Source organism: Drosophila simulans, chromosome 2R (assembly GCF_016746395.2).
Source record: "Drosophila simulans strain w501 chromosome 2R, Prin_Dsim_3.1, whole genome shotgun sequence".
NCBI lineage: Eukaryota > Metazoa > Arthropoda > Insecta > Diptera > Drosophilidae > Drosophila > Drosophila simulans.
This window is the reverse complement of record NC_052521.2, coordinates 17671577-17687007: the sequence shown is the minus strand read 5'-3', so window position 1 is coordinate 17687007 and position 15431 is coordinate 17671577. Positions and strand designations below refer to the sequence as shown.

At 42.3% G+C, this 15431-nt stretch overlaps 4 protein-coding genes across 4 annotated transcripts; 1 reads left to right on the top strand and 3 right to left on the bottom strand.

Moving 5' to 3' along the window:
- The first annotated feature begins 1462 nt into the window (after window positions 1-1462).
- On the top strand, window positions 1463-1999 carry LOC6735385 (protein transport protein Sec61 gamma-1 subunit). Its single transcript, XM_002082296.4, has 2 exons — window positions 1463-1633; window positions 1689-1999. The coding sequence occupies exons 1-2, from the start codon at window positions 1581-1583 to the stop codon at window positions 1951-1953; spliced, it is 318 nt and encodes a 105-aa protein (XP_002082332.1). The 5' UTR covers window positions 1463-1580; the 3' UTR covers window positions 1954-1999.
- A 6919-nt stretch (window positions 2000-8918) lies between these two features.
- On the bottom strand, window positions 8919-9725 carry LOC6735384 (general odorant-binding protein 57a). Its single transcript, XM_016168555.3, has 2 exons — window positions 9536-9725; window positions 8919-9483 (listed from the first exon to the last, which is right to left on the bottom strand). Exons 1-2 carry the CDS (start codon window positions 9596-9598, stop codon window positions 9037-9039), a joined length of 510 nt encoding a protein of 169 aa, XP_016028711.1. The 5' UTR covers window positions 9599-9725; the 3' UTR covers window positions 8919-9036.
- Window positions 9726-9876: 151 nt separating this feature from the next.
- On the bottom strand, window positions 9877-10536 carry LOC6735383 (general odorant-binding protein 57b). The gene is made up of 2 exons (XM_002082294.4): window positions 10441-10536; window positions 9877-10382 (listed from the first exon to the last, which is right to left on the bottom strand). The coding sequence occupies exons 1-2, from the start codon at window positions 10534-10536 to the stop codon at window positions 10020-10022; spliced, it is 459 nt and encodes a 152-aa protein (XP_002082330.2). The 3' UTR covers window positions 9877-10019.
- A 25-nt stretch (window positions 10537-10561) lies between these two features.
- Window positions 10562-11197, bottom strand: LOC6735382 (general odorant-binding protein 57c). Its single transcript, XM_002082293.3, has 2 exons — window positions 11049-11197; window positions 10562-10986 (listed from the first exon to the last, which is right to left on the bottom strand). The coding sequence occupies exons 1-2, from the start codon at window positions 11100-11102 to the stop codon at window positions 10591-10593; spliced, it is 450 nt and encodes a 149-aa protein (XP_002082329.1). The 5' UTR covers window positions 11103-11197; the 3' UTR covers window positions 10562-10590.
- Window positions 11198-15431: the final 4234 nt, after the last annotated feature.

Here is a 15431-nt window from a genome sequence, read left to right as displayed (position 1 = left end):
GTCCTACACAAAAGTGTGTTAACTGCTCTTGGATTACAAATGAAATGAGATGAATTTGCGTGGGAATTTATAGTTTGATTGTGAAGTGGGTAGCGTAAATTGAACGGCTCGATATCGTGGTGGTGCTGACTCTTAAAGTTCGGCCTTAAAATCTCTTACAGCTGACCCCAAAATCGGGGTAATCGGGGGGCCCAGAAAGTCCGCAAGCCTCGTTGCGCTTCATGACCAACTTCAATGGACGGCGCACAGTGCGTATGCGTAATAAACAAAACAACTGCAGTAACAATCGTCCTTGTGCGTGCGTGTGTGTGTGTGTGTAAGTGGGCTTTATTTAAATTTACAACCAAGCAGTCGGCACTGTTGAGCTTTCCTACGCACACTGGTCATGGCCCGCCCCCTTCCCCACTGACCCCTGCCCCCTCCTCGACTTCACCACCGCACACAGCAATCCCTGAAAAGGGGCGGCTGTGCACGCCCACTCCCTGGGCGCACATTGTGCTCAGTGTTTGGCGTTTGCCTCTGTTGAATAATAAATTGTATTTTGCGGCATTTAAAAGCAATTTTTTAACATTTTTCAATCTCAATGGCAATGCCTGAAACGGCAAGCACGCACACCATCATAAATATCCACAAACACAGGCGCACAAGCGATGGCGATGCTACATTCACATCCGTATGCTTACACAGAGAAATGTAATGGCTCACTAATGTCGATGAAGACATTTATATGAATTTATTTTTGAAACATATGTTTAATGATTTCATATAAATACATATATTTGTAAATAAATATATATGTTTCATTCCTTGTTTGCTTAAACTAGCAGCAATTAACACACAATTTCTATAAGCTTGAATTCATTATGTTCCACTTAATCATTTAATTGCTATTTTCTGACAGTGTAATTATATACTTGGTAGAGCCAAAGAGGAGCTCGACCGGAGCCCGTTGTGGCACAGTTTTGTCTACCAATTTTGCAGTGAATTGTCCTGGGGATCTCTGAAGCCAAGGCTGTCAAATCGTAGCAACAACACCACCTCTCCACGCACCGAGATGGATAGAGATAGATGCAGGAGGAAGTGGGACGGGTAGCCAGAAAGGGGGGCAATTTTTGGCTTAGAGTTGGAGCTGGAGAATTTGCAGACTGGCTCCCCCTGCATTTAGTTAAGCTTCAAGTGAAGACAGCAACGATTCGGCAGTGAAACAAATTGCAGCATTTAAGTTCCCATCCACCTACCACCGCCCAGCTCCACCCCAGTTCTCCACAATCCCTCTGTTCAGCTGGAGTAGGAAAACTAGTCGAAAATGTTCGTACTTGTGTGTGTCCAGAGCTGGCAAACAATTTGCGTAAAGTTTGATTATGTGTGTAAACCGGCCAGTATTTTCCATTTCAAGTTGCTACACTTTGCATGTGCTAACAATGCTGCCGGCTATGTTCGGCACAACAGCTGCCAATTATTAGGACCGAATTTCATGTCGATCTCAAAAGGCCGGTAGAATTTGTTCGAATGCTCGGACAGAAATTTGTTTGGCGCAAAACAAGCGACTGATATACTCAGATATTCGAACGAATCGTAAGATGGAGCAACTACTTTCTCGTCGACGCCGATACAGGGCCAAATGTGCCAAAAGGTAGATTTGTTTTCAAATACTATCGCAGCTGCGAACTCATCTATTAAATCTCCAGGGGTGGCCGCAAATTCCTAACCGATTTGAAGTGCAAGTCTGTGGAAGGCATTAGATGCCATATTAAGGATCTGCTGACCTTGTTGCTTCCGTCCTCGGCTTTCTATAAGAACTCGTTGCGATTCTACAAGCGCTGCACAAAACCAGATCGTCAGGAGTTCCAGCGTATCAGCATTGCCATTGGCGTGGGATTCCTTATCATGGGCTTGATTGGATTCGTCGTTAAGCTGATGCACATACCCATAGTGAACATCATCATGGACTGAGGGATAAAGCTCGAGTGGGAATAAAGATTCAATTCCACTGCTTAAAGTCGAGAAAGTTTTCTGGGCGGAGGCCAATGTCTCTCTGTTACAGAGACAAGATGGTTGGTTTGACCTAAGGGTGTGAAGGAGATCATCCTATTCCTTGCCAGGTTTGTCTTTTAATATACGTTTGTTGCACTTTTTTACGATTCAGGAGTCGGCTTAAATGTATTCACTTTAAAGACACTTAAATTTAATTTAAAATGCTTCAGGATTGCTGGATTGTAAAATTACACACAGTATTATTTTGTCGGCATACTGCATTGATGTGTTTGCCAACAAACATGCGTTACAAGGGACATATGTGAAGTTATATCTGCCAGATAGTGACTAAGGTGTTAAATGGCTTCCAGGCAGCTAAGGAGAGGAATCTGGCTTCCTTAAAGAAGTACTCACCTGTTCGGCTGCGTTCTTTTGAAAATATATTCATGCAAAACTAAAAATTTCAACTGCTCTTTTTTTTCTAACAGTAAGGCAAAACTTGTTGACCAAATCAATGGACGAAGCTTTTATCTTAGCAATGGCAGCCGCTGCAAAGGGAATCAAGAGCCAGGTCCTTGACGCATCAGTATCCATATCCCTTGGACTCTTGCATGTGCATTGTCGCATGTGTCTCCATTTGCTGCTGTTATGTTTTATTGATGAGTCTCTCAAACCAAAATTGATGATGCCACGATCTCCCCGTTCCCGTCCGCATCCTCATCCTCATCCCCATCCGCATCCGCGTCCTTGCGGCATTGCGAAGAGCACAGTAGAGCTGGCTTGTTGTTCCCGCTGTTGCCGCCGGCAAATGGTGAAAATTTATTCAAAACTTCGACGCAGTTGCATCCTTTAACGGCCCGTTCGTGCAACAGGCGTCAAAGGAGTTGATGAAGGGAAATTGACGTGGTCGGAATTAAGTACAGGCATTCTCGCGGGAATCGCTGGAAAAGTTGAAACAACTCAGATATTGCACGAGGGTCCTTGAAAATGCAATGAAAAATGGTTTTCTTCGCATTTCTAAAGCTTAAGACATCTCTGTGTGTAGCATTAAGCTAAAAGCCTTCATTTGTGTATCTTAGAATGGTATTAAACTGTATTACATTTTATGTGGAAATATTAACTTGTAATTATGTACACTTGCTGTGAGTTGGTGCCTTGCTTAAAATTCTAGGATATTGTGCAACAAAATCTATTAATTGAGAAACATTTCCGAAAATACTTTGTTTATTCAAAATTAACCGAACCTATTATTCCATATGTAGCTAAGGAATTTTGTTAAAAGCTAATTTTGTTCTTGGGGCATACAATCGCATACTTTTTCATGCTGTCCCTTGGCTGCCTTGTTCTAGTTCTCTTCTTGATGCATTTTAATTAAAAGTGAAGTGCGGCCATTAATTTGCAACTACAAATTACACTCAATAAAACATGTCTGCCACACTGATTTTTCGGCACGAATCGGGTGCCCAAGAGCGAGAGGGAAAACGTATACATGTGTAAGTGTGTGTCGGAGGGAAAGAGGTAGAGCGAGAGAGAGAGAGGAGGATAGAGAGAGAGAGAGAGAGAGAGAGCGAGGCGGGCAATCAATTTGCACTTTGACTACAATTACTGATTTTCGACACTTCAAAGGATTTTATAAATTGCCATTTGCTCTCAGCCCTCAAAAAAAGTTCTACGTTGCTTCTCTGACTTTGGCAATTTGTTTTGGCCTTTTCCCTTGCCCACACACACACACACATTCACACCCACACACTCACACACCGACACGGACACATGTGTTTTTTGTTCTCATCTTGATTGCGCCTACCATGTACAACTTTAATTAACTCAATGTGCGACTCCTGCGGCCAAATGGCAGGCAGTCCAAAAAGCCAGGACTTGAAAATAGTTTCGGCGTGGCAAAAGCAGCAGCAAATGGAGCCAAAAGTAAATGGATTTTTTGTTAGTTTGGCATGCTGCAAATTAGGTTTTGGATGAATGGATAACCTAATGAGGGACACCGAATCGGGCTAGACAAGGTGGTAAAAGTTAAAGACACACTTGGTCACCAAAGTTGAAGCTATATCCCCTGGCTGATGACTTCGTACTTTAGGCCATATTTGCGGCTCTGCAATTTCCAACGCAAAGCGCAGATTCACGCGCAAAGCGGAAAACATTTTTACACATATGACTGACGCTGATTGCGTTTGTCACGTCGCCGAAATAAAATTGCTGTGCGACCCCAAAAACTGACGGCTACGCAAACCGAAGAGGTGGCGAAAAAATCGCCAAAAAACTCTTATAGACCACAGCTTTCAACTATTCAATACCCATTACCCTACACTGAGTTAAAGTTACCTATAAAGATGTGCATGAGTATGCAATGCATTGTTTTAAGCTGAATATACACTCAAATCTGTTGACTGCATATTTTTCAGCAGCTGTACTATAAATGGGAACATACAATTTTACATCTGTAGTAATGGGTATAAAATTTCAAAGAAAAAGTCTGCCTTTTTTGGTTCTGGTTCTTGTTGTTCAGTTGAACTCCTCTGGCATTGTACGTCTATATATATGCACACCTCATCCCGTTGGCTTTTTTCGGGCCTTTCTTGCATCTGCGCCAAAAATCGGTTAGCGGAAGCGGAATTGCAGTAAAATCGTCATCGATGAACTCGGCGACCTCTTTACGCATGCAAACAACCACACTCATCCGTCCGGCATTGCGTATACGTAACGTGCGCCAGGCGATTGTCGCAGTTGCGGAATATTTGCATAATTTAGCGATTGAATTTTATGCTCAAAAGCAAAGCGTGCAGCATCTGCTTTCCTCTGCCTACATAAACGTACATCAGGCGGGAACGAGGCTGGAGTCCTGGTATTGAGGAGCTTCATCCATTTCGCTTTTCATATATTAATTATATAATTTTTGCTGCATTCGGTCGTGGCCAGAACAGCTTCCGAACAGCAGCATCGGCATCATTATTGAGCCGATGATGAAGATCATTCTTGCCGGGACATGGACAATAATTGCATGCAACATAATTAAAGCCATTAAAGCACTTAAGCTGCCGGAAAACCCAGGACATATGCCAATGGCCGTGCCCATAGGCAGTCGAACGAGTTGGGGGGATATATTCAACGATAGAGTGGCGGCCACTGGTCGAGTCATGTTTGCATATGCATAATTATGATGAAAACACATTTAAATGCATTTAATCGGGCGCATAGCCAGCCTCGAAGGGGAATCGGAACACCGGGAGGGCGTTTGGGCCGAGGATCGTGGTTTTGGTCGACCTGGTTTGGCAGGTGGCTTATGGCCACGGCCCACTGCAAAGGCTTTTAACCTTTATTGGTTTTTATTTAATATTCCGTGCCCGTGGCGAGGCCGCAAGCATATTAAATTCATAGAAAGAGATTGCTCAATTTATCAAGCATCAGTCAAAAGGCTTATTTAAGTTAGACGATGAGCGGAGTCAATAGTTGCTTTAATTTCCGTTTCCGAATCCTGTAATAGATTAAATAAAAACATCATAACAGTTTTCTTTCATTTTACACTACAAATTGAATATAATATATGCAAATATGGATTTTATTTAAACATCCCGACTGAAACTTTTTACTTTCACCATTCTCCACATATTTATTTTATATTTTACTGCACGTACTTTTACTGCTGACTTTCGTTCTTAATCGAGCAGATTTCCCAGAATTTAATACTCCAGAAATCAAATTTAACAAATAAACGAATTCATTTGATATCAGCATTCAATACTAGAAAATACAAACTTCGAATGGCAGAAGAAATTCGTTTGTTGGCCGAGATGGTTGCATTTGAAGTCGTCTAACAAAGGCTGTTTGTTGATTGGCACAGTCAGTTTGGAGCAAATCCTTTTCATAGCCGATGATATTGAAATATTTACCGATTTGCCTACTGCAAATTATGTATGCAATTTAAATGAAATTATTTATGTGCGAAGATTTTTCAAATATTTATACCAGACTAACAAAAGTGCATACACAAGTTTTATTTTTATTTACGAGTATGTGTGTTTGTGGGCAGTTTTTGGCCACTCGTTGTTTGTCTCGTCGGCCGGGCCGAAATTTAATTAAATCTCGGCGTGGCATTTCAATTTCATTTTCTATTTACACTTTGTGACAATTTTTACGCGTCAAGTTCTCTGCTGTATCTTTTTGTTTCGGTGCGATCCATTGTTAGTTTTTGTCCTTCTTTCAAGGGGGCCTGGAGTGTGGACCCTTCATAAATGTTGCATGAGCCGCACTTCCCGTTTCCTGTCAGCGCATTTCGCTTTCATGACAATACAGAAAAAGGCCAACTGAGGAAGCAAAGATTTTTGGGTGGCTAAGCAGGAAGCTCAAACTTTGAAGTTGCCGGAAGTTGGGCTGTTGTCGTCTCTTTGACCCACTATCGAGTTGCCAAGCATTTACCCGGCCAATGAGAAGCGGTCGGGTCTGCCCCTCCGTATTGACCCATTATCAGCTGTCCGACCTCGGAAGGCATCTGGGCAACATCTGCGGCGGTTTCAATTACCCGCACTTCCACTCAGTGTCACCTCGCGCACTCAACTTAAATATTTATAAAGTTTATTAATGCGCGTGGCACCTACGAGGATAAAGCCAAAAGACAAAGAGCCGTGCAAAACCAACCGGGAAGACGGAAAGAAAAATACAATTATAATTATTTATTATGCGACAGTTTCCATTCTGGCTATCTGCGTCTCCGCGGCTCCTTTGTTGCACTCTCTGCAAACGAAAGCGAAACGAAACTGTCGCGAGAGTTGGCCATAAATCATTTATGCAGCGTGTGCACACACACGCTGGCAAAACGACACTGAGAGAAACATTTAGAAGTAATACATATGGGTTGGAAGAGAAATAACTTTAAATTACAAATATTGTACTAAGCTGTCTAAACGTATTCAATGACTATAGCTACGAATGACTACTTATAAAAATTTATTTAAAATATTAAATAGAAACCTTTACGGAACTATTTGATAAAATTTCTCAGCATTTTATAGATTTGTTTCCTGTGTACGCATACCCATACGCATGCAGAGTATACAAAGTGGCATAAATCAACTTACACTCGCACACCTACACCCTTCACTTGTGCGTGTGTGTGTGTGGGTGGGGGGTGGGTGGCCTAGGGGATGAGTGTCGCGGGGTCTTCAAGACGTGTCTGCAGTCATATGCAGAACTTGCAAAGGGTCCTCTCCCGCCTTCCCACCAAAGTAAAGACGCTGCAGAAAAAAAAACGTGGAAAACTTAAGCGCCCCGCTTCGTCGCCTTTGCGTCTCTTTGCTTTTCCACATCCAAACCCCCCACCCCCCCCATTTGTATCCCTGCCCCCTTCAATTTTTTTTGGGATGCATGTCAGTGCCGTGTGTGTCTTTTGATAAGCGCACTCGAAGCAACAGAAAGTGTAGCGTGGCATAAGCTGAAGGCAGGGTAGAGGTAGTATAAGTTTTCCTCGCTGTTTTTTCCTGCCCTTTTTTTCTCTGCCAAGCACTTTATTGGCAGTTGCTGAAGTATGCAGCACAGTGTAAGTTTGCCCGTTGAATTTAATTTCTGGCATGTGTGCTGGGGGTTGTGGGTATGATTAGATTGCTTTTTGCCAGGGGAGCAAGTGGGGATGGACTCTCAACTTTAAGCAGCAACTGCTATTGATAGGATCAAAAATATATGAAAAAGAAATGTATCTTTTTGGAAACTTAGCATTGCATGAAAAGTTTGGTTTTTTAAGTTTTTATATATATAAAAAAAACTATTTCACTTAAAAAAGAAGGCAACAATACTTATTTTAAATGGTAAATTATAAAGACAAACATTTCGATGCCATTCGAAGCTTTCCACTCGTTGTATTACCATTATTTATATGTTATACTCGAGCTCTGGGGATGTTGAGTTCCATTTCCACTTAATTTAAAGTATTTTCTTATGTTTTTATCAATGCAAATTTCTACCAAATATTTTCACGTGTTCCCACCATCGACGCAAAAACTCATTGGCCTGCGGGCTGAACCATGTTCGTCTTTTTTCATCCTTGTCGGCCAGAGCAGGCAAACGTTTTGCGTATGTTTATCCGAACTTCCGTCGATTTACCAAATTATAATTGCACTCACACATCGAGAGGTGGGAGTTCCTGGCGGTATATGGGGTGGCAGTTTTTGGGGCGCAGCACTCGGTACGTTTACAATGCACTTCCGCCCCATTGTTGTTTTGCATGTTGACATGGTGCAGGCAGCACCGCCAGCGAGGCAGCCAGACATATTACTCATACGCCGTGTTGTCGCTGCCCCGGTTGTTGGGAGTGTGCGTGTTGACAATCATGTATTCGCTGGTTTTTCTGTGCTCCGCTTTATTTTCTCGTTTTTTTCTGTATCGCCGTGCTGTTGCCACTAATGTGCCACGCCCCTCGGCGGCGGGCGTTAAGTTGAGCTGACAATCGAAAGGCGAGAGGTGGCAGAGCGGACCAGTCAAGTGTGTGGGCGTTGCACGCTCGTCTTTTCTTTCAGCCGATGCCTATCCCTGATCCCGATCCCCGAAGCCCCATCTCCGCGAAATAACAATGGCAGCGGCATCAACAGCAGCTGCAACAATGCAACATGACAACTTCCGTTGCATTCGCCTGCCGGCACAAAGGAAAGCGACAAAAAGTCGCACACAAATAAACACTCATACGCCCCGTGGAAAACTGTAACGGAATCGCATTGTGTGGGGGAAAATGTTTTTTCCTGCCCGGGAACGACAAAAAATCATACACACACACGCACACCCACAAATCGGTGGCAGGTCCTGAGAAATATGGAAAGATTCTACGCACGGCATCAGATTGTAGGAATCTACAATCTACCTGATTTGCAACGAATCAATTATTATTGTTATGTGTTAACCTGCTGCGTGATTCCAGGTCAAAGCAATTAATTGGATTCCATTCGGATCGGTTTGATTTGATTCAAGCGCCCTGCGGCACGCCTCGTGCAATTTTAATTAATTATGCTAATAAGCCCGCAAATTAAAATTATTATATATTACTGTGGCTATGACGACACTGTTTTGATTTTATAAATCGATGGTATCGTAATCAAACAGATCCGCCTGCTGTTCGGCTATTAGTCCACCGGTTTCCTCTGGTATGTGTTCATATGATTCCAACTTGATGGCTGAATGTCCGGATTTAAATGCACATATTACCAATTTATAGACGTAGGCACAGGATTCTTGGGGAGCCTTCTCCATGCACTTTGATATGGATACCGCTGCCTCACTGGTTGCTTTCATTGATTTCAGATCGACTTCACCCCGAGCATTTAGCCATTTTGTTGGCTCCCTTTCCAGTTGACACTTAATGTTGCACTTGTGCTTCAGCTCGACATTTTCCTTAAGGACATTATCCAAATTGTCGGTATCGTCAAACTTCTCATACTCCTCAATGGTGATATTATTGATTTTCAGACAATTTTTAAAATCGTGATAGGTTCCTTCGAAAAAGTCAAAGGGTTGGCTTTCCTAAAATTTATTTATTTGTAAATCAAATAATGGTAAGTTTTGTGTATCAAACCTTAGCTTGGCTAAGCGAAACAATGAAAAGAAGCACCAAAATGGCAAGTCTAGTGATGAACATTGTTAACTTCAGACTGAACAGTATCAGATGAGTTTTCCACTTATTTAAAACAATTGCAATTTAGTTGAAATACCTGTTATGCGGAATAGTGCCTGTGTAACTTTAATTACATGAGATTAAAATGAGATAAATCAATCATTGGTAGGGCAATAAGCTAAGCGTCAATATTTTCCTTCGGTTTTATGTGCCCATAATTTAAAATCATTTGAATTATGCGACAACTTTTTGTTTCACTTAAAATTAATTACTCGTTTCGAATAAGTTAAACAGAGCTCTACTAAACTGGTGTGAAGTAAACACTAGGTTGCAATTTTAATTTGGTTGATATATAAGCTCTACAAATCACTCGTTTCTAATAGCAACACTTATGTGTGAAGATTTTAGTAATTTGATTGTTTCCATATATTTAAATAATTGACAATTATTCGGAATCAATTACGGGATGGCCGGCCTTAAATGCACACATCACCAGTCTAAAACTGTAGGCACATTGTTCTTCGGGAGCCTTCTCCATGCACTTGGTAATGGATTTGGATGCCTTATCGGTGGTATTCATCAGATCCAGATCCATTCTGCCTTGAGCATTCAACCATTGCGTTGAATCCCTTTCCAGCTGACACTTAATATTGCACTTGTATCTCAAGTCAACTTTTTCGTTGAGCAGGTAATCCAAAGTCTCGAGTCGCGCGTATTTCTCGTATTCCCCTATGGTAAGATTATTAACTTGTAGACACTCCTGGAAGTCTTTCCAATTCCAATGAAATATATCAAAGGGGTGGCGAGCCTATATAGTTTGTCGAAAATAAATCAAAAGCTTAGGCAAATATATATATCAATACCACCTTGGCCAAGCTGAACAATAACAAAATCAGAGGCGCAATAAATACAAGTCTGTAGATGAACATTGTAGAAATGAAACTAAACAGTTGCTTGTGCATTTCCCACTGGCATAAAACAATTGCGTTTAAGTTGCTCGACCAGTTTTAGTACGATTATTCGTTTAATTTGTTTGTATTTTTCTCCGCTTCGGTGACCTCATCGCTCTGCTCGAAGCTTTCAGTTAGACAAATCACCATCTTAAACGCATATTCGCAATGATCTTCCTCCTCATCGTGGATTTTCTTGCAATCGTAGAGAATCTCTCGCAGTTCATCGCTCACGGGCTCAATTTGATCAATTTTATCCACATCCAAATAGCCATTGGTGTCCAGCAGATTTCCCTTCTCCGCTAGGCAGTGGATGAAGCATTTGTATCTTCTCTCCGTGTTCTCGAGGTCATCCTCTTCGGAGCTGTTGCGATCGATGATTTCCTGGAACTCAGCCTGGCTGATGTTATTGCTGGCCAGGCAGTCTGACACGTAATTGGTTTCCTCCAGAAGTGAGAGACTCTGTAATAAAAAGCATACTTTGCAAATAACTGCCATATGGAACACTTCTCAGCATTGATTACCTGTATGGAGACCACGCTTACAGCCAAGATGCATATTAGCCCTAGCTTGAACATTATCTGACGATTCGCAGAATCTGCTTCAAGATAAATATGGACATGGGTTTTCCTAGCACAGTAGCACCTCACGATAAACTGTTACTCACAGAAAGGCGGTTCTGAATTTTATACAGACTGGCTTGTGGCTAATTTATGGCGGCTAGCTTATCTGTATCTAGTTAGCTAGTTAATTGCGAGCAACTGGTTACTGGATACAATATGAACCAGATGGAAGTACGATCTGTCGTGCATTTAATTGAGTCTCAAAACTCGGAACTGAATCAGCTTGCATTGAGCTCGCGTCCAATGATTGATTTTCATTGGCAATTATATACTTTTACAAATTTTAAAGGCCGAGCACCAAAGCTTTTCCGGCAAAACTAAACACACACAGCGCAAAGTTGCACGTAAATTTCATTTTGTACGCAGTGAAATTCGCATAACATTTCCTGTCAACATATTTTGCAACACTTTTGTTGCAAAAATGAAGCGACAACTGCAGCGGCAGGAGCAACACAAAGCGACAAATTGCGTTGACAGTGGGTGGGAAGGGGGTTTTGGTTTGGAATGGTTTGGTTTGGTTTGGCTACAGTTTTTTTTTTTTATTTGGAGAAAAGACATTCCTAACTATGCAACCCCATGCAACTGTAGACAACAAATGAAAATTCCAAGAATATTCACATTCGCAGTGAGTTTTGGCTTTTGCGGCCGGGACTTTGTCTGCTCTTTTCCAGCGACCTCCTGCTCCGCCAAACCGCTTGTCGCGTTGTTTACTTTGGTTATTTACGGCCTGAACAATTTTTTTTGGCCCTCTTTCTTCTCACGCTGCATACTTTGGACGGTTGCCAAAAAGGAAATATGTGTTGGGGAAAATTACAAATTTTTATGGTCATAGCTAGGTGCTAAACTGTGTCCTCGGCTGACCCAGCCTGTCGCCTCTAGTCCTGTCAAGTCCTGCTGCATAATTGCGATGCCATTTTGCCCATTTCTCAGCCCATCAATTTTTGAGGTTGAATGGAAATTTCGCATTTTCGTGAAACACGATTTCGCTGTTATGGGTTTATTTGGGCGAAATTTGATTTCGTTGGACGGGCTTTAACGCTAATTAGTACTATGAAATGTTTCTGGGTCGATAAGCAGTTGCATAATTCACAGGTCGACATGCACAATGGAAACGTGAAATAATGCCGATGTTCGAATAGAAATCAGATTTAATGGATTCCATAAATTTGGCATTATTTCTGCCCAATGGTAATTGAATATCAAACTTTTTGAAATTTAATGAGACCACGCAAAAAAAAATAATAGTATTGAACCTTCACTTCACTAAAGTTTCAATGAAGGTTAACAAAAAATGAAAAAAAAAAAAAACTCTGACTTTCCTCTGACAGCTACTGCCATTTATTAAACATGTCAGGGGGAGCTGGTGAAGTTTCTTTTCCCTATTTTCCCGCTTTTTCAGCTGTTGCCGCTGATACCTTTCCGGAAAAGTTGCCACAACAAAAGGAGAACTAGTGAAAAAATATGTGTAAAAAGTTCTGGCTGCTTTGCGTAATAAAAATAAATAGTAAGTGACTTCAATATGCATGTCACGTATTTTGCATGCACTTTGATGCCACGCCCACCCACACAAAAGCCCGCCCAAATACATTTTGGCACGTGCAGTAACACAATGGAATTTCTCGAAAAATGCGTACAATGCATAGGGATGTCGGTGGGGTAGCCATTGCATAACCGAAGCGTCTTCTGCAACTGAGCCGCGACTTTGACTTCGCCAAGACATTGCAACAAATTAATGAACGAACCAAAATCCTGCATCCTGCTAACGACAATGACCAGGTTTCCCACGTTCTTTTCGGTATAGAGAACCACTAAGTAGTTTACATTTATCAATTAGGTCGAAATGGAGAGCAGCAGAGTCAGCTGCCAAGTTCATCGCATTGCCAGTTAGGAGCCGTTCTCGAAACCACTGGGGTGTGAATCGCTTCTCCTCCAAGACAAACAAAGTCGCGGAAGTGGGTTCACATCCTGGAAGATGCAAGGGCCACGCAGCAAAGGAGCAAAGGAGCTCCTCGCTCGAGACAGCTGCATCTTTGGCCAGCGGCAAAGCGAAGTGAAAAGCGGAGCAGAGCAAGGCAAACCCACTTCCCCGGCGGTAATTACAAAATTTTTAATTAAATGTTAAGCGTGGGATGGACGACTTTAAGCGCTCATAACCGAGAATGAGCACGCCGCGGAGCTTTAATTCGCAGTCCGCGGTGGCGACAATGAATACGGCTTGACTCCCAGATGAGTTCTGTTTATGCCGGACTTTCGCCAGTTTTTCACAACTCTCGGTGAGATTTGCACGGCTCACTGCATTCGGTGGCAATTTTCCCAGCCAAGCAAATGAGCCTACACATGGTAAAGATCCATTAGTACGTTATATAAAGAAAAGCCATTGCTAAGAAATTGTTTAACATAATTATATGAATATAAAATATATGGTATATGTATTAACTTTAAACTGATATGCATTTTTAAATATTTTTCTCTAGTCTGATGATAGTTTTGCTTATGTTGCTCTGTTAGTATTTTTACCACTTTTATTATTCTAATTCCATTTCCCGCTTACAAAAGGGTGCCAAATCTTCGTATATAAATCGCAAGTCCAATTTTTTTTTTGGCAGCAATCGGGGGGCTTAAAGTTGGAGCTTAGAGCTAGCTCGTGTGCGAATAGTTTTGGCGTATTTGCAGAGGATGCGAAGGGCGAATGGAGGAGAAAGCGTTTGGCTAACTAAAAATAAACCGAGTGTTAAACGTGGCTTACACACTGGCCATTTTTATTGCCAGCCTGGTCCGTCAGCCGTGAATAATCGCATTAGTTGTGAAATTAAAAATTACAAAATAGAATAGATAAATCCGCCCACGGCTGGCTGGTTGACTATCTAGCTGGCTTGAGGTAAGCCTTTTGTTGGCCCAAAGGCAGAATTATTAACTGTCCCCCTCTCCGTTGTGTGCCACATAAATTCGATTAAAACGTCCTTTTTTTTATGTTTGTGAGCGTGTGTGTCCATGGACTTACTGCTAATTGAATTGCCGAGTCGAAAGAGAATTAGTTAAGCCAGTTTGAGGGTTAATGTGCTGGAAGTGACCCCCAATGTATCCAACGGGGTCAAAGGTGGGTTGGCGACTTTTTTGAGGGGGTGGAGAGCTCATTATTCTCGAGCAGGTTACCATAAATATCCCTTTGAACTGACAACCTGGGACACTTATTATATTTTTCAGGGCGGACGCCTCAGCTTTTGAGCCAATGTCCTTGAGGAATGTTCAATTGTATATAAATGTCTTTGCGATACTGGTGTCCCTTTTAGTCATGCATATTTTATTCACAGCCGTTGACCAAGATGTCACAATTGTGATGACGTCAATGCCAAGTCCTGGTGTAAATTTAAATCCAATCTCATGGCAACGAAGAGGCAATGCTGGCAAAAAGATGAAGAGAAAATGAAGAAGTGAAATCAATTTCTTTTGTGTGTCGTTTGAAAGGCTTCAAATGATTTTCAATTGTTGCTGCATTGACAATTCACCAAATCGAAGTGGTATATTTTTCTCTCCACTCAATAAATACAAGGATATTGACTTTGTCCGTACGAGCTTCATAATCGGATTTTCGTGTTAAATGATTCTATTCCATGGCTTTTATGCGCCTTGCGCCGCCTTTGGGTTCAACTTCGACTGCACGGGTTCAATAAACATTCGCACAGGTGACTGCCTGCATTGTGTATTAAATTCCAACACTTAACCCCCTTGACTGCGACTGTCTGCCGAGTTCGCTGGCATGGGTTAAACAGCACTAGACGGCGACTCATTACTTGAGTGCTAAAATGGGTGACTGCTTTTGCTGCTGCTGCTGCCTATTTGTGGCAATTTTTGAGTGCGCTTTCTACAGTTTTTAACTTGAAACAACAACAGTGAGTCAAGTCCTTCTCATGGTCCTCGTCATTTTTCTTCCGCGCGCTTCCTGCTCCCCGCATCCTAGATCCCCGAGCCATGCTGCTCATGCTGCTGCTGCTGCAGCAGGTGCATGTTGCTGCCCCGTTTTGTTTGCGGCAAAGTGCGCACCCAGCGTCATTGATGCTGACGTTGATGTTGCTCTAGCTGTTGCTGCTGCTTTTGCTACTGCTGCTGTAGCTGCTGTTGTTGTTGCCGTCAAGCTGCCACTTGTCACATGGCAACAGTTTAGTTTTCCACACACACGCGCACACACACAGCCACCCGCAGTTCAAGCCACCACCACACGGCCACCCACACACTCTCAAGTGAGTGCAAGTGCCGGCTCAAGTTGCACTCTTACATGCAGCAAAC

Coding starts and splice junctions, on each gene's coding strand:
- LOC6735385 (XM_002082296.4), top strand. CDS start 1,581: ATGGAGCAACTACTTTCTCGTCGACGCCGATACAGGGCCAAATGTGCC. Junction 1,634..1,688: donor AGGGCCAAATGTGCCAAAAG/GTAGATTTGTTT, acceptor TTAAATCTCCAG/GGGTGGCCGCAAATTCCTAA.
- LOC6735382 (XM_002082293.3), bottom strand. CDS start 11,102: ATGTTCAAGCTAGGGCTAATATGCATCTTGGCTGTAAGCGTGGTCTCC. Junction 10,987..11,048: donor TAAGCGTGGTCTCCATACAG/GTAATCAATGCT, acceptor TTTTTATTACAG/AGTCTCTCACTTCTGGAGGA.
- LOC6735384 (XM_016168555.3), bottom strand. CDS start 9,598: ATGTTCATCACTAGACTTGCCATTTTGGTGCTTCTTTTCATTGTTTCG. Junction 9,484..9,535: donor TTTCGCTTAGCCAAGCTAAG/GTTTGATACACA, acceptor AATAAATTTTAG/GAAAGCCAACCCTTTGACTT.
- LOC6735383 (XM_002082294.4), bottom strand. CDS start 10,536: ATGCACAAGCAACTGTTTAGTTTCATTTCTACAATGTTCATCTACAGA. Junction 10,383..10,440: donor TATTGTTCAGCTTGGCCAAG/GTGGTATTGATA, acceptor CAAACTATATAG/GCTCGCCACCCCTTTGATAT.